This window comes from Mugil cephalus, chromosome 10, assembly GCF_022458985.1.
Source record: "Mugil cephalus isolate CIBA_MC_2020 chromosome 10, CIBA_Mcephalus_1.1, whole genome shotgun sequence".
Classification (NCBI taxonomy): Eukaryota; Metazoa; Chordata; class Actinopteri; order Mugiliformes; family Mugilidae; genus Mugil; species Mugil cephalus.
The window spans coordinates 22,791,909-22,810,632 of NC_061779.1; the positions used below are offsets into that span (position 1 = coordinate 22,791,909).

At 43.0% G+C, this 18,724-nt stretch overlaps 1 protein-coding gene across 3 annotated transcripts in view; it reads right to left on the reverse strand.

Annotated features, from left to right (window-relative positions):
• LOC125015571 (protein inscuteable homolog) overlaps window positions 1–18,724 on the reverse strand; it is a 43,570-nt gene that overhangs the window by 6,041 nt on the left and 18,805 nt on the right. For all 3 annotated transcript variants that reach the window (XM_047597566.1, XM_047597568.1, XM_047597567.1), the window contains exons 3-7: window positions 9,602–9,968; window positions 9,292–9,344; window positions 9,066–9,189; window positions 8,564–8,677; window positions 2,317–2,442 (exon numbers count right to left, since the gene is read on the reverse strand). In XM_047597566.1, the coding sequence (XP_047453522.1) occupies window positions 2,317–2,442; window positions 8,564–8,677; window positions 9,066–9,189; window positions 9,292–9,344; window positions 9,602–9,968 (784 nt within the window). The remainder of the gene's footprint in view (window positions 1–2,316; window positions 2,443–8,563; window positions 8,678–9,065; window positions 9,190–9,291; window positions 9,345–9,601; window positions 9,969–18,724) is intronic.

An 18,724-nucleotide genomic window follows, 5' to 3' on the forward strand; every position in this document is an offset into this window, starting at 1 on the left:
ACGTGGAACACTCCACTCTCCACACCCCCGTTCATCCACTGCTCCCAGCCCGCCCCTTCTTCCATACCTTCTCCTCCTCGTGCTCCCTAAAACACGATGCCACCCAACTCCTCATTTACGGGACAAGCCCTGCTTTTTTGTGTTTGCAGCTTCATTTCCCGCTTGTTAAGAAAAGGAAACTGAATGTTTTTTTCTGTGGCAGAAAACAACATTTTTGATTGATTTTGGCATTAATGCTTGGCTACACAACATAATCAGTTCAATTCAATTTAATAATATATTATTAGAACTGTAAACCAGTTGTTCAAACCCCTAACTTAAAGTCAGTAAAAATATATATTATATATATTATAAAGCTGCTCTTTTCCCTTTGCTCACTCATCATCTTAGCCCAACATTTGCTTTCCACATTTCACCGGGTTACGTTTACACTACGCTCCAGTTGCGGATAGAGCTAGGAAGACAGTTGTGTTTCTCAAGCCTGAGCGGTCACCGGTAAGCGGCTGGTATAGCGTAGACTTGCCTGACAGCCTCTCCCCTCCAAGGACCAGGCTGCTAATCTGGGGTGGACTTTGGTTCCACTTAGAGAGTTTTCACACTCGGATGATTCATGCTGTCCCAGCTGCTCCATACGTGGAACAGGCACCGTTGTGGCATCATTATTCGCTGGAATCAAGTTATATTTGTCTGCCTGTAAACGCTCGCTTCGCACAGGTGCGTCCGTTGTTTATTTTGGCTGAATTCTCAATAGAGACGGACACAGGACAGACAAAGATTGACGTTTCATTGGCTTTCCATACACCTGTCTCACCTTCTTTCCCTGAAACCAAGTATCACACACGCACACACACACACAATGGTCATTCAGGTTTAAATGTTTGGCCTCTAATCTCTCTGGTCGAGAGGTCCCGTATAATGATCTCACTGCTGTGGACCACAGAGGCTCACTGTAAATCATGGGTTATATTCTGACAAACAATATCATCATTTCCTCCCCGCCTCCTGTCCTTCCAATTATAAGGCACCGTCTCAATAGCAGTTCCTCAGCTCCGAGGCAACGAAACTTTTTGAACTTCATTATATTCATGAAAATTTAATCAAGTAAATAGAACGCTGGAAAACTCAAGTGCTGCAGTCAAAGGGTTCCTCCCAGAAAAACAGTCATATTTTGCATCCTGAGCAAAAGCACTCATTGTGAGACAGACTGTCGTCAGTGTCAAACGTTGAGACTTCCTGACAGTTTCTGCACTGCATTTTAAGACTGTGTCCACCAGGATGTTCACTCTTTATAGGAACGATTAAATGATAAGTCCTGACTGTAACCAGTAGGGCTTTAAGGAAATATGATCCTAATTATGTTAAATACCAAAAATGACACAATGACAAGATCATGTGTCACCTATAAAATATGGATAATACAAAGGCAGCATAAAAAGAAACCCTTTTATTAATATATTAATCCATTTTTAAAGACCATCCCTATTATGTATCGAATGATGAAAAAGCCCTTTTCCTGCCAAATCTTTCCTTCGACTGTTGATCTCGGATGATTGGACACTTTGTTTCTGTGCGGCCGAGCCTCCTCCCGCTGCTATTGTTGGCACATATTCACCTGTGAAAATAAACTCTAGCCTCGCAGTCATAACACGGGGGAAGAAAGAGCATGGCTAAATGTGGGACTGGGCAGAATACAGCGGGCTGCTGGGAAGGCCAACAGCCTCATGTCTGAGTTACAACCTCAGCTGATCAGTGTAAGCATCGTCCCGCAGTACTGGGGGTGGCCACGTTTTTACTGGAAGTACTTACTTGAGATTAATGTCGTCTCATTTTCACACTTTCTCTTTCTCTGTCTTGCGGGCTTCCAAATACCCATTTTTTCCATTACAGGAAAATCTGGAATAGTGCCTGATGTACCATTTTCTGCCCCCACTTTAATAGGTTTTTTTTGGGATGGGGGTTGCATTTAGTGTCAAAATACAGACAAAACTCTGCTTTCAGGGCAACTCCACTCATATGTACGTAAAAGGACAGTGGCTCTGATAAATGATCAGTTCTAACAATCACTTATACTCCCTTTTCTATTGTATTTGCCTTTTGAATATTTCTTCATCTGTGTGTGTTTGTTTTTTTGTAAAGGTTAAGGAGCCAAACACTTTCAGAATACTAATGTCATACCAGACCCCCACAAAAACCCGTTAAGAATTTAGGTGATGGATAGGGCTGGGGTGAGGGGCCAGGGATTGCATTATGTCAGGCTAAAGTCCTTTCAAAGACAGTGGGTGCGTGTATGTGTGTGTATAGAATTGAGGGATCTACCTTATCCAGCTGGTTGATGCCCTCCTCCACACAGCAGATGGAGGCCACTGTTCTCAGAGCGTGAGCGTAGAGGTCTCTGAAGCGGTCCTGCCTGCAGATCTTAAACAGGGCCACCACAGCTCCTTCCTGAAGGACAAGAAAAAAAATAAATCATTTCACGTTCAAGCCTTAGACAGAGCTTCAGCGCTTCATCAGTTTGTGCTAATGCGAGATTGTGCTCAGTCCCCATAATTGGAAAAGCGTGTCCAGATATTAAAGCTTACTGCTTCCTGGTTGACCACCTGCTGCAGCGAGAAATTTTACATGATTGTAAAAGAACAAACTGTGTCTCTTTGCACTCTGCATTGGTCCGTTGCTTTTCTACTGCATGAATGAAAAAAGACAACTAGGTTTTTCCCCAGTCTTTACATACGTGACTTAACAAATTCCTACTTCACTGTTCACACAAGCCTCATGAATATTCATTGGCGTGATAATTGTTAATGTTTATTGACAGTTAATAGGTATAAAGTAGACATTTGTACAAGGCCTACTCCTTTTTACGGGTTCTACAAGATAACTTCAGTTTTAATTGATCTTTCTGGGAAATACAAAGCATGGCAAGACTTGTGTGTGTGTAGTAGTCTTTTTATACTATAAATTTTTTTTTGTTCATATATTTCAGTCTTTTTTATGGTTTGGTGAAAACTATAGCAAGATATGAGAGTGATGTGTATTTTAGGAGGAGTGTATCTACATGCGTGCTAATCCTGTCCTGCTGTTTAATGAACCATAACAATAATAACAGGGTCACACCATGAGGACAGGCCAACCAAGAAAAGAGAAAGGTGAACCTCAGATGTCTAACCTTCTGGTATATTTTACGATGACAACCACAGACCCCTATAAACCAGCAACATGAAGCACATGTGCGTCTTTGCCTGGGGCCCCACAGAACCTAGGGTCGCCACTGGCTTTTATTAAACAGCATTTAACTCCAAACTGGGATTATTTACTACACAGTCATCTGCGATTGTGTTTTTTTCTCCATCGTTCATTTTGGTATGCCTTTACTTTGCTGCTTGCTACAGTTCACAGGGCCCTAAAACACCGGCAGCTGTTGGGTAGGGTCATCTTTCCCTGAGCTTGAGCAACACCTTCTGTTGCCTGAATATACACAGGATGATGTCTCTGCTAATTCTGCACAGTACATACAGTAATTACGGTACATTATTCACACAAAAAGCCTTGGCTGGTGTTGCAACCCAGCTTAAGGAATGCAAATTAAAGTGGAGACCAACATTGGAGTTACGAAAATAAAGGGTTTGTTTCTCTAAATTACATTTTAACCAATAAAATGACAGAAATTAAGTCTGGTGAGCTTCTGCAGCTAAAGAGTGTCTACTCAGGCTTTTTTTAAACTATGACCTTTATTCATATCTTGTAAGGTATGGCTGGTTAACGTAATGAATGTACCAACCAAGGAAACTGCCACTATAAGGCCAGTGGGGGTGCAGAGGGACGTAACACTGGACAGCGTAGGAAGTCCTTTTACTAAATTACAGATGGAATTTGCTGGAAATATTGTTTGTTTAACAAAATGCTAAAGAGCGCATTGCAGGAATTTTAAATTAATTACAGCTAACCACGTCACATTTTGTAGATTCACACCACCATGGGCTGTTGTTTATCTATTGGCCTCTGTATCCACTGCAATTAGTTCTTATTAGGTTTTTCACTGCTAATGTGAATGCGGCACAAATTGCTGTTAGGGTTGGGGAAACAGCTTTCATTCAGAGCACTCCTCTGAGACTTTCACAGGCCTCACTCATTAGGTTTCATGCCACCAGATTATACACGGCACGTCATTGTTAGCGCTCGTCTTGAAGCACGCATCATTGTGCAAAATGACTTGCTAGATTGTGCCGTGAGAGCCAGCAAGCCCTGCGCGTCTAAGCCAATAGCAGTGGGATGATTTTAAAGAGTCCGACGGACCCAAAATGGCCTGTGCACTCACCCACTGAGCCTGCCAGCGGTGGAGCACACAATTCATCGCGTGAGGTAAAAACACGCAAAATATACATATTTCATGAATGTAGAACACTGAGCAGAAAAAAAACCAAAAGATTTCTGAGCTATAATAGCTGACCATTTTCTGTTGGATTGTGCTTGTGTAAACAAACAAAATTAGCTCCGGTATTGGCTCTGTGTCTACACTAACACACCCCTCTGACAAAAAAAAAAACAAAAAAAAAAAACAAAAAAACATTTGCAGGTATTGAATTCCATTCCCTGTGCAGATAGCTAGAATTACCCGGAAGAAGACAAAGCCTGTAACTACCACCATTATCCTAATAAGGCCATTATACTGGGATGGCATGTCTCATATGCTGCTAAGGCCATGCTGCTGGGGCTACGAGTGGTTAATCACCCTGCCCTACAACCTGACCGCTCTTCCCTGCTCGCTGCCTACGCAACATTGTCCACCACACCTAGAAGAATTGCCCATACCGACAAGCAGTTTTCAGCAGACCTTTCAGATCCCCAAGAGGCTCACACGCAGATTTAAACTGCTGAGGAAGTGATGGAGAGCCTGTTGATCCTGTTGTTTTACTGTGACGCAAATGTCGCTTTAAAAATAGCGTTGGGAGCGAGCCTGTGGAGACGCTCTCATTGATCAAATGCACTTTTGAGCTTTAGTTCTGTTGTTTAAATAGTTTTAGATTGCCCCTTGCTCGTAGAAATGAATGGTTTAGTCACGCTTTGAGAACCAAAATAATTAGTAAGCTTGGAAGTTGGCTAAATGGTTTCCCTAGCTAGCAAATATTTCAAGAAACACCCTTGCATTCATTTCTATACCAGTCAGTCACAACATTAAAAACCACTGACAGGAGAAGTAAATAACACTCATCATCTTGTGACAATTCAATGTTATGCTGGGAAACTTCATGTGGACGTTACTTTGACATGAACCACCCACCTAGACCAGACCAGACATACCCACCCCATAGCAATGGCACTCCTTGATGGCAATACACATCTGCTTTTGCATATAAAATCTGAAAATATGTCCACCCATTTGAATTTAAGAAGTGAATTTTATTATTATTTATGTTATTGCTCCTAGGATATCTACAGTTTGTTGAAGACTTGTTGAACCTTCTTGCCCACACTCCTCACAGATGTTCCTTCAAGCCCCTTGGACGTGTTCCTCAGTGTAGCATCAGTATTGTATAGAACTAATCGCTCACTGAGGTATTTTTGCTTAGTCGCAGAGTTTTGCTCTATTAGATCGATTCATCCTCGCAGAGTTTCTCCTGCCTTTTCTTTTCACAGCGTGTTAGGCTTGACAGGCGTTGCATTCCACCCCCCCCCCAACACGCAGCTCTATTTCCTCCACTGACTTCATCCTCATTCTTTAAATGGAGCCCACACAACACATTTAATCTCACACTCATGCGTTTTGGTGCCTGCTGCACTAACAACATTATGATAAAGTTGACTACGCATCTAAAAATGTTTCACTATCCCTGTGTTTTCATATAGAGGCCTGCACAGCGTGTAATTTCTTTCCACCTCCTGGTTTTCTAAAAATGCACTCTCTGGTCTGTACTAGCTGGCACAAAGCCTGCAGTTTATAGAATCCAGCATCAGGATTTGCAAATAACAAATGTAATGTAATACATTTAACCTTCCCAGGAAACTCCAAAAAGCGTGTTCAATAAAATGAAACTTAAAAACAGGGATGAACAGGGACAAGCCCATGTCTTTCTGTAGCCTGATCTTAACTGGAAAGTCACTCCTTCATGGGCTGTCTCATATTTGTGAACCCTACCTACACGGCTTTGACTACACGCTGCCTCTCGCCAGGTCATTGAGTTATTGTCACGTCATGCTACCCCGCACCCCACAGCCTACACCTTTCAGCTCCCAGAGCAAGGACACAAATATGAGGAGTCTGCCAACATGGACACTTTTAGACCAGCATCTGTCATGACAGTAGGTAAACACTGAGGCAGCGAACTCATTCGTTCATCATGACACTGACGCTCGCTAACATTCCAGCTGCTGTTTGATTTACGGCATGAGTCAGTATTAAACACAGACGGCTTATATAACTTTTTTCTCGCGGTGGTCCTTTCTATGTGGAGTTTGTATGTTGTCAGTGTGGATGTCAATAGACTCAATAGACCAGCAGCACAAATGAAAACAAGAATCTCAGTTACCATTCACAAATGATGATACAAAAGATTTGAAGAATAAATCTATTGTGATATTTAGTTTATGTTGAAGCAACAGGGTCAGAAAGGTGGTAATTTAACTGTGTGATAATTTTTGCTGGATGTAGATGGTACTAGATGTAGTGTAGTTAGTGCAGTGTAGTGATGTAGTCAAAATAATAAAAAAAATGCGCACTTTTAAATTTTTCATTGTAACTTTACAGTAAATTACTGGCAAATTACAATACAATGTTGTGAAAACCTGATAATATGTTACAGTGTGTCTACAACACAATGTCCTCCAGCTCATGGCGATCCAAAAGACGTCTAAAAAAGTCAACTGGTCTTGAGAAACTTTTCTCAAAGCTCAAGTCCAGTTGCGCCTTTTAAGCGCCTTTTGGACTACAACACAAAGAAATTCCGTAGTGCTACAAACCACAGCCTCCAGAATAAAAGCCCAGTCGAATAAACAACTCCCACAGTTGTTTTAAACAAATGCTGAACACCATAACCTTCATTAACTCAAGATTTAGAGCAGGACTGTTATCTGAGAATGCATTCATTTTCACCAGGAATTAATTAACTGCAAGTGAGCGTATGTGCAGCATTTATTATGTCTGTTTAGTCATAGTGAGTGGATCATGAGATAAAGGCACGCATTAATGATGTTTGACAATAATTTGTGTGATTCGCTGTGACCTGCTCTGTTTAACAGATGGGCCTAATCCACGCAGCCAGTTGTCACAAATCAGTCACGACTGTGTGGTTACCAAGAGTCTGAGAAGCTGCCACTCATACGGGGCACATGAGAATAAATGCTCCTATAATTAGGGCATCAGATTGGTATAGTTTGTTGGCATGTTTTGTATGTGTACCATATCGTGTGCTTAATTTAGATCATTCGAGCAGCTCTTCTCATTAGAGCTCATCATTTCATCGGTTAGTGTGTGCAAATAAAGACCTTCTGCTCCGCAGCTCCAAAAATATTGTAAATACTGTAAGTGTCTTTCAGCTCATTGTTTTGGTTTTGTCAACAGAGTAAGCTAAGGATTCATAATCAATCAATAGTGTATGCAGGAATTGGTGCACTGTATGCTAAAAAGATAAATATTGGACTTACACTTGCCTGGCAGACAGAAACATCTCTCTCTGAATTCTAATACTCGGTGGGTAAATAAACAGCTGCTGGTGGTGGTGGTATCCATTGCAATGTTTAACAGTGTTAAACTCCACACATTCGGCGCTCACTGTACACAGCACATCTCACACCAAACGCTCTCTGTCAGCAGCAACAGTGGCGACGAGATGGAGGAGGCGGAAAAATGTCACGTCCGCACCCAAACATTTGAGCAGCTAATTGCAGTTGTTCAGAGCAAGTGAATGAGTAAAGAGTCGGCAGGCGTCGGAAAATTATAATGAGGGAAGAGCTCGCCTACGAACCAGATGATGTGCACTGCTGTGAAGGGTGTGCGCATGATAGACAGACAGACAGACAGACAGCTGGAATTCAATTAATTCAGAAAGCTCTTGGACATGTTTTGTATCTGGTATTCATTAGCAGCCATTGTCGGGCAGGTTCCCCACAGACTCATCTCTGAGGGTTAGGCCAGCGACACAAGGAAAGGCAGATCAGGGTGAATAGTAAAGACACCTGAGCAACCTACATTTGTGATCAATGCTTGCTCCTAATCGGAGCTGACAGTATTGATCTATCTATGTGTGTGTGCCATCAGGAAGAGCCTTATCAAGAATATCCTGGAAGCGATCGAGTAACTAATGGCAGGTTGAGACTTGCTGTCTGGCCTGTCTCGTCTTATCTCACGGTGAAATAGCTTTTTAGAGGGATGCATGAGGAGATAGCAGGCGCGTGCAGGTCAACTAGTCTGTGAGATGAACACCGGGTGAAGGTGGAGCTGCTCATAACAGGGGTTTGTTGATGAGGAGGAGATCTTATAACGGAAAATCTGCACTCGCTGGAAAATGAAAACCATAGCCAAGCTGGTGTTGCTTCTCTCAACAAGACGCCGAGTGCAACGTGTTCACGCTACCTTGGCGATGATGCTGCAGAGCTGAGGCCCGTCCTGCGTAAGGGACAGCAGGTTGCTAATGGCACTGCCGATGGTGTGAACGCTGTCGGATGATTCGATCTGTTTGATGAGGACCTGCAAAGAAGATGAAACCTTGAGCTTTTCATGAATCTACAAAAGCAGCCAACACCATCAAATGCTGCTTTGTGTTTTGATGAACACTTGAGGGAAGGTGATCTTAAAGCTGACATAATAAAAATATTCCATTTAGCTTGGTCATGTGTGCAGACGGTGGCTTATATCGCTGCTTGCCCTTTTTCATACTACAGCCAGATGGTGCCAAAGTCAGAAATGTTTAATTACATTACAAGTAAACTCCCCACATTCTTAAAAAAATCTCAAGTTTATTCTGATATGTATGCAACTATATTAGTGCCTTCAACAAAGTTATTGAAATACGCTGTCAGTGTCCTGAAATCCACACAGCAAAACTGTTGTGGGAGCTTTTATTACGTTTACATACCCGGATCTCATTGGCTAAAGCCATGTCAATCATGTTGCTGAAGGAGTCACTGACGTCTGTGAGGATCTCGTGGATGGCCTCCCTCATGGACTTAAGGAAGAATTCATCATCAGTGTGGAGGCACCTGTGGGAGGGAGAGGAGTTGAGATGTAACGTGGAATAGCAACACAGACGCAGTGTTCGATGTTTCTTATTATGACAGCATATTGGTGTCGTAGAACTATACCTCTCTGTAATGTTAGTCAGTTCCATACACTTTTCCAGCAGCGATTTCTCATACTGCAAGAAAAAGAAAAAGAAACTAAGAAGTGGTGAAAGAAAGAATGAACAATAAGGAACAAATTAGAACAGTTTATCTTGTTCAGAATATTTCCATCTTGAAAGTGACCCTTTGTGATGTGTTTTTAGTAGACTGTTCAAAGGTTTATAGACAGCACATATGCGATGTGGAGTAATGTGACTGCATAAGAGTGGCACAGCAAAATATACACATTGCTTTTTTGTTTCTGTGTGCATGTGTAAAACCAAAAACGAACCTTCTGCATCTCAGGCGGTGTGCTTCTGGCAGCGCTGTACTCATGCACCAGTGAACGCACGTGGCAGTTGGCCCGTACGGCCGTGCTGTGGACCCTCTGCCAGCGCCCCTTCTCCAGCCTCTGGAACATCTTCCCCAGCTCCGTGCTGACCACCAGCGCTCTGCGAAGGAGTGTCTGCAGGTTGTTCCTGGCCACGTGCTCCCCTGCACCGACCCCGGAGGCCACAATCAGTTCTCCCTGCTGGGAGTCCTCCTCCACCCCGATGGGTTTGGCCTGGAGGACACACATGCACTCCACCTCCGTCATGTGCCGGAGGTCTTCCATCCAGCGCTGCACAGAGTCCACCTGCAGGGACTGCATGCGGGTACTGAGGGAGAGATGAGCAGAAGAATATCGATTAAGAAAAACAAAAGAGCTAGTTTATTTAATGTGTGAAAAGGAGAGAAGCGTTATGGATTTCAGCCATGTTTCAATTTATTTTTTCCACTTTTTATTTAATATTCTTATATATATATATATGCTATGTTCCTTGTTTCTATTGTTTTTGTTTTGTTTTTTACTTTTTTTTTGTTTGTTTGTACCATTGACTTTTGAAGAGCATTCCTCCTTTTTGCCCAGTGATAGGCCTGAAACCACATGACAATATAGACAACCAACGAACATTAGGTGACTCCTGGTAGAGATACAGTATATGTGGATGTATGAGACTGGTGGCCTGGAGAATAAATGATCGTAAGCTCAAGCCCCATACACATGTGCTCATATGTGTATGAGCATGGATATAATATGCAGTTTTCTTTTTAACCCATTTTCTTTTTTCTTTTTCATTTCATAAATTATTTGTCTTGTGGACCTTGATGAAGACAATGAGCAGAAATGCCCCAGTCTAATACATCTGTTACATATACTGCGACTTTTACTGGAGCCTTTTCTTCTTGGTAGTAGGTAAAGTCTCACGAGAAATACAGTTTCTTCTACTGCAAGATGATGAAGTGCCACAGAGACCTGGCTGGGAGTACAGGTCATTTGTCAAAGAAACCAGAGCCTATAATCTTTGGATTACACTATATATCCAATTTGTTGTCTGAATGTGGATATCAATATGGAGTCAGATAGCACAACCCAGACCATTTACCTCCACTGATCAGTATACGCAAAGAAAAAAAAGTTGCCACGAGAACACCGTCAAGAATTACCTCTTCAGTTTCCAAGCAGTTTCACATTATTGAGTATAAAGTTCTGCACATCAGGATACTGATGTGGAGGCAGTGTTGTCTGACATCTGGGGAAGTCATTTGTTCTGACTAAAGCTTACGTTGATTTATATGAGAAAGTCCTAATTGTCTTCACCTCCTCCGCAAGAAATAACATGCTTCATCAGGAGAAAATGAAGGAAGTGTATACCATAAATTCAAACGGGTTGTTAGTACAATTACAGATCGTTTTACTTGGCTGATCCACCCTCGTGCTTTCCTACTGTTTTCCTGACCCAAAGCTGGGGCCTGCTTGTGGATGGATGAATATCACTTGGCTGCTACATGGTTCCCTGTTTGCTTTCATTGTGCGCTGTGTTGGGGTTTCCTGCCACTCGCCCTGGCCGAGTTGTCAGCAGTAACTATGAGCTTGAGGTTTACTAAAGGCTCATTAATGTCATAGAAACCTAAAATCCTTAACATGAAACGATAGATATAATGAACCATCAACTACAAGAGTGACTAGCGCGGCCCCACAGGCCCTATTACAGCAGCACATCAAACAGCTGCTGATAATGGCAGCATTCACTCCTCAAACACAGTGGGATTCCCCCAATCAATAATGTATACTTGAGGTCGATTATCCACCAATAATTGCTGGCTTTTGCACTTGTTGAGTTTGTTTGGTATAAACCACCATTTCCCCCAAGAATAGCGACGGCTGTATCAGCGAGATGCACCAAGCAAACACTCCTCCCCGCTTCAATCTCCCCCGGCACAGACCCTAATGAAGGGAGGCTTAAGGAGGCAATCCTTTGCCCCGCACCCAGCGAGCCTAAGCTCCCTGAAAGAGGACAGGTCGATGGGTACAACGGCCACCTCTGCTTTGAGTCAACACGCAGGGAAGTGTCTCTAATGAAGATGGATAGATTTTTCCTCTGGGCTTTCAGGGTACTGTCCGCAGTTTGTGTAAAAGGGCATCTAGCTGGTGTTATCTGGATATCGCTTTGATGCACATTGAATATTGGTCAGTTTGATCTTGAATAAGCATTGTGTGCACGCTCAAAACACAGTTAAGCCACCGACCGCCATCTCCATTACACAACATCTCCAAACTGAGTTTCTAATCTAAACCACTAATACAACTATGTGGAGGCCAGCTGGGTACAGTCAGTCAGTCGTCCGGTAAGGAGGTGGAATAGCAATGAATGGTTCAATGGTTTGAAACTCTCCAGACAATAAATCTCTCTCAGTTTGGGAAGAGGGTGAAGATGTAATTAGCTGCAAATGTAGACTAGAATTAATGTCTCCGCACTCTGACACACAAAGTAACAGAGTCATTATTAATATGGAGCTTGTAATGCTGAATGCAGTAAATGGCATCACGATGATCACCGAGCCTTCTGAAAGAAGATGAGATGCGAGTTTTAGTTGCACTCTATGCGGGCGATTAAGAAATTAATTTCTCCTAGAAGATCATTGCAAAATAAATCGTACTGAACTCTGCAGCGTTTACTGTTACATACTTGGAAATCTCCTAACAACTGCCGTGGTTCTCAGACTGTGTTGGAGAGTGATCACACAGCGGTAAATAACAGTGTGACTTAAACTGTGTGAGCCTACTACTACTGAAGAGGAGATGATTTGTATCATGCGCCACAAAAAATAAAAACGTCCAGATTTAGTTTCTGAATTGTCTATTATATGCTATTACATCCAGTACTGTGACATTATGGGGGCTGGGCATACATAAACAAACAACCAAATCAATCTTTAAAATGTGAAAATGTGCAACAGTGCACAGAATCTTCTCCAGGTCTGAATGTGGCCATTTCGAACCATTTTCCTCAGTTATATAACAGCATCGCATAAGGATGAACCCCGTCTTGATTTGCGCGCCCAGCAAGCCACAAAACACATCCCCCCTCATCCCAGGGGGAGAAAAAAAATGATAATAATAGGTTTGTTTTCCAAAGGAGGGGAAGCGGTGCACTTCAGCTCGTAGGGAATGACAAATATTTACATGCGGGGCCAAGAGAGGGTCAGGCGACAGCGGCTCTATTATTTCAGACGGGGATCGTGTGAAGCGTCGGCCCTTCTCATCGGCTGGCGGCTGTCAGCAAAAGAGATAGGAGCTGGTTAATAGGCAACAGCTTTGGCCCGGTCAGAAAAAAAATGCTACTATTTCATCTATTTCTTTGTCTATATTTCAAATTATGATGAACTGTATGACTTAGTATAACTTGGTGGCATGGCTAGCATAAACTAGAAGGCTGGCTGATCAATATCAAAAAGAAGGATCTTGTATGCGCCGCAGTGAGCTCACTCTTCCTGTAACGCATCAGGTGGAAATGATAACTTGAGCTTTTAGATGATTCACCTTTTAACTGTTGAACTACTTGAGGGACACCGAGTTCTGCCGGATGAATCACTCAGAGGCTGCTGCTCTGCCTGTCGAGCCCCGCAATGATCTATCCCTGAGCTCCGCTCCTCGCCTGTGACACAGAGCGGATGGGGACTGCATAGTCACCCTGTGACTGTGTGCTCTCGTACTTTTCTCGTCTGAGCGAGTCGGCTTTAGGTTAAGATCAGGGAAAGGGTCGGCTTGACGTTGTGCGAATAGAGTCATGGGAATTCCATGTCTTTTTTTTCGTGAGACGTACTATTTTGGCTGATAGGGGAGGGCTCCCAAACGGCTCGTCATTTTGCCACTTGTGGCTTTTATAATTCGCTCAAATTGAAATTCTGACAATGATTCTCAAGTGGATGTAATGGTGCACATGAGTGTGAATGGTTGTTGAACCATGATGGAGTGACGACCTGTCCAGTGTGCACCCTCTCTGGCACCAAGTGTGCCAGCTGGGACAGACCAGCCCCATGGATGAGTTATTGATGAATGCTAATATTATAACACCAATATATAATAGTGTTAAAGGGACATTTATAGTATAACTATGTTTAATGAAGGTAGGGATATGTGTAATAGTGATTAAGAGAGATGTGCTTTTTGTATGTTTTTGTTCAGTTGTGGTATTATGTTAATTTTTTCACCTGTCAACAGGAGGCGAGATGAAAATGAGCTGTGTCTTGTACGTAAACGTTCATTTATACGAACTGTCCCATTTTAAAAATCAATCGGCCAATCGATAATATTAAAGCCAAGTCTTTTATATCCATTAGCAATTAGCCATTTATCCATTATTTCTATTGGTTTTAGTAGTGGTAGTATTTCATTTCCGAAACCATCAGTCATTGAAATCTGGCATCTTTAAAATAGGAGTCATTTGCTGACAGCCATTCTCAAGTCCAGAGAAAGACAAAAAAGCAACACTTCCACATTTGGACTTCTCACAGACTCCCTCGTCACAGTCAGTTTGTTCGATCCTAAAAACAAAACCATCCACATGGAACAACTGCCATTTTCAGCACGTGCCGTCTGCGGGCCAATCGATAATGGAAACACAGATAACAACAGTAAATGACAATATAAATGTACTTCAGAGAACTGAGTCTCTCATTCTTTGTTTGCTCTCTAGACTGGGTCTAGACTCGCTAGCTCTGAGCAGCAAACAGGCAGGTGTGAAACCCAGCAGTGGAGCGCCTGTTGTCACTCAAGTGTAGCAGTTATTGAACAGCAGGAACTAATTTGTTCTTCGGGGTTGGTGGACCGTTACAAGGCGTGTTCTACATATCGCTAGAGGCTTCGAGTGATTCAGGTACTACGCGCTACACTTCACAGATCACGACCGCGGGGTGAGTAATGTCTGCTCCCTCTCTTTGGTCGCCAGCTTGATGAATGGTCTCCCTGCACGTCAGGCCACCCTGCTGTCAACGGCTAAAGGATCCCACTGATGTTTTGAATTAAAGGGTAGACGCCCAGTGTGGCCCAGGCTCATTTAGGGCCACTGTGTGACACTAACATGTCCTTAAATACAGCTGAAAAGATCTCTTACAGATACATAAGTACAGTGTGATCTCCACAGTTGTGATTTTTGTGGGTACAGTCACATGAAACAAGGGAGGTTTTCACGGACAAACCAGTGGACTGAATGTGACCAAGCTGTAACATTTAGCCAATCAACTGATTTGTCAAACAGCATAGGCGATTATCTGGAATTATTTTGTAATGTCGTTATCTTCTGAGCAAAATGAAATCGTGCATCACTGGATCTTCTGTGACCTTCCCTCAGTCCTGTCTCTTCACACTGATTTTACTCCTTACTCAGAAGTATTATACTTCACATTATTTCTTTACATTTATTGACAGCTACAACAAATAATGTCAGATTCTTTTCTTTTACCATTCTAATACACGCTAACAAATTGTCTTCATTCTCCATTTAAAAAATACCCATATAATAAATATTGTATGTTCCCTGCGATGAGGGGTATTTGGATTCAAATCCATCTGTAAATGGCTTAAAACAACCTTTGGAATTTTCCACCGACTGCATGCTGTATTACTGGCAGGCGAAGCATCTAGTTTGGAAGGGAGTCACAGGAACATGTGTTGGTTCATGTCGCTCTGTCCATTCTGGATCTGAATACATTCAGAGTGTTCTCTCTTCACTCTTCTGATGTGATAGTAATTTGACATAGTGTTAGTAGGATGGTAGACTTCTCTGTCGCCCAGTGTCTGGAAGCATGAATATCATTTTGATGAACAAATGGAAATCTTTTTAAATACCACAACAGAACCACAATCCAGCGAGGCACAGTGAATGGAAATGTGGGCCGAATGAGCTGCGAGATTTTGAAGGATCTGACCATTGTGGTTTTGGCTTCAAAAACAAGGACACTCTTGTCCCAGAAAAAAGAAAGAAAGAAAGAAACGTGGAGGCACAGAGAAAAAATAGGATGTTAACCCATTTCTCTTTTGCCCAAAAACAGAATATTAACCAAAAAAAAAGAACTTTACACTGAACCCACACCTATGGGTTCACTGCAAACTGGAAAGGGTTCTCTACACCATGTGGCTTCACCATGTGACAGATGAGCTAAGAAAATGGTCAAAACATCTGGCTAATGGTACTTCTAAATGTCCAAGTCACGCCTTAATCTTCTGGGCGAAGGTCGAGCCTGTGTTCCTACCAAAGTAGCTGACAGGATGGAGGCATTGCGGCCTCTGACTGGTACAGTTGCATCCTGGCAACGGCGGAAGACATCTGACTCCCAGATGTTTCAGACCGTCTGTAATGTGCAGCCAAGACCAGATTCACGTAAGACAAAACACACCGACTCTTCTTCGTCCCGCTTTTTTCCCTTGTCTCTTTGTCTCAGCATACCTCCAGCTCTAAACTCAGTCGTCTAAGTCCCTCACACATGCCCGGTCACAAGCACTGTAAGGCATAAAAAAAACAGAGCTGCAGGCATATGTGGAAGACATTATACTGTGGAGTCTCTCAAACCATCTCCAGCTGACTCGCCTCGCAAGTTGGTTTGCCCCCCTCGTCTCACACTCTCCCTCACATTAGCAACGCCGCACTTATGCAGCTTTTCCGATATTATGTGGGCCACAGGCGGATGGCCACAGCATACTGTAAAAACATGCGCATACGCAAACAAATGAAAACGCAGAAACTCCGCCAATCCTTTGACACTGTGATGACTCGGCAACCTTCTTTCAGACTGTAACCCCGATTGTGCAGACGAGCTGGGAAAAGAGCTAGTTACGTTGCTAAGTAAACTGAGTACGTGAAAGCGTTCCATCTGTGTTTGCAGTTTATTTTTAATACGATTCGGTCGCTCCTTTCATCAATTGATTTACAGCCCGTTAGTGAGCCATGTGTAGCACAAATAGGATTTAGACTGGGGAGACAGGCAAGGAAAACAAGTAAGAGATGATCTCTTTGTGTGAGAGCGTGTCTGGTCGCCTATGTATAGCGTGACAGTTCTACTGATTTGATATACAAGAGCATTCACTGTGCATCCTCCACGATGCTGTGTAAGCGTTCATAAACACGGAACTGTCAGAACATATATATTCAGATTTATACCACCGACTGAAATATTCTCAACCACAGCAGCTGATGAAGAGGCTTTTCCCAGCAAGCATCAGCATCTGGCACTTTCCACAATAAAGACACAAATCACTGCGATAAGAGTTTTGCTTTGTGCATCTCCGAACAGAGATCTTTCTGGAAGTGTTGTTTTGAACCTTATTTGAAAGTTGACAGGCATGAAGGGAGGGTGTAACTAAACAAACTGTCAGATAGTAATTGATCATTTACTCATTTATATTTGAAAAGACCCCAGATGCAGTCTGTGTTGTTGCTGATGAGGAGTCCGTCTGAGGTCACCGAGCAGGTTAGTCCTCGCTGAGAACTGTTTGTGACGGCCTGACAGCGTGGAACCTCCGTTTGTCCTTCGGGTTCTGATTGCTTGCTATGTGCACTTTTCTCCTCCATCATCTGGACCACACGTGTGTTACAGAATGTTCAAGATGTCAAAGCACGAACGGTACGTTTATTTAAATAGCATATATCTATACCGGCCATCGCGAATTCCTTCACAGTGAAAGTTAAAGCAAATAAAGCAGATAAATGAAAGACAAAGTGATAAAAATAACAGAACAGACAGATCTACAGGGGGGAGGGGGGGGGCCCTTCTTTTTAGTGGTTTTCAGAGCCATGAAGTGCAAGTTGAGAGTTACAAAGTGTAGACTTGATCAAGGAGCAATGTTAATGCTGCAGGCACCTGAAAAGACACGACGCTAATGACAACAACTAGCTGCTGAAGTGTATTTTGTTGTTCTTGGGACAATGACAATAAAATAATATATACATTTTCCTTCCTTTAAAACTGAACGTATTGATGTTCAGAAGCATATTATTGATATTAGCATGCCAGTTTAAAGGGAGCCTGGCAGAGAAGGATCTTTTTCAGACGTGACTGAAACGTGTAGTAGAAAAATCCCTATTCTGAAACACTGAGAGAAAACTATTGCGGATGATGGCAGAGTAACAATGCTATCACTTCAAACGAGGAGTCCAATTTTGGACAGATGTTTTCAGGGTTGCATGTGAATGTGTGAGTGTGTTTGCGTATGTGTTTCCATCGTCACCAAAGTTTTGACCTTTGCACCATCTGCAATTGACTGCCCCTAATCTGTGGCTCTAGGATCTTTTCTGGGGCCAATAAACTGGCTTGGTGATGTTGAACCGCCAAATCTAATCAAACAGGAGCTGGTAGCTATTCCCCAGGACCGATATGAAGGAGGCGAGGATGTGATGTTTTCTCTCCAGCACAGGGGATGCAATGAACACCGCTTTGTTTGCTCAGTTCCTTTCAGAGTTTCAGCTCATTTCTATCTAAATAATTGTGTAGAGGTATTTGTATAAGGCAAACAATGCAATTTTGAGCAAAACAGCGAACACGTGGCTAAACCAGCTGCGGTTGGGGACATAAGAACAACACAGCTTCAGCTATGGAACGGAGGGTGTTCTCCTGTTGCACGCTTTCCATATTTATTTGATTACCGCTAAGTCCCAAATTCCTAAATATCTCTGCACGTGGATGCATGTCTGTCCACGTTTCCCATCTCACTGGTCACTGCGTACCTGGCTTCCTCTCAGCAGCCTGATCACTTACTATGATGCATTCATCTCCCCACAGACCTCTGAGGATGACTAATGACCGCACCGTGTTACCACTGTAGACCTCAATCTCTGCCTCGATCAGAGCTGCCATGTTACCAGCGTCTCTCAGCCACAGCCGCCATTACACTGCATTATCAGGAGGAGAAAACGGGGGCCAAAGTACGCTTCATTTTTGGGGGCCACATCTGCAGATGAAACAGGGTTATTTCTTGCTATCATGGTTGTTTTCTGCTAGTGTGACATCCGTGCGAGTGCGTGCACGCCTTTGCAGGCTGTGGAGTACAGCTTCCCCAACAGCTTTGATATTAACAACAGACCTTCAGCCACTGTTT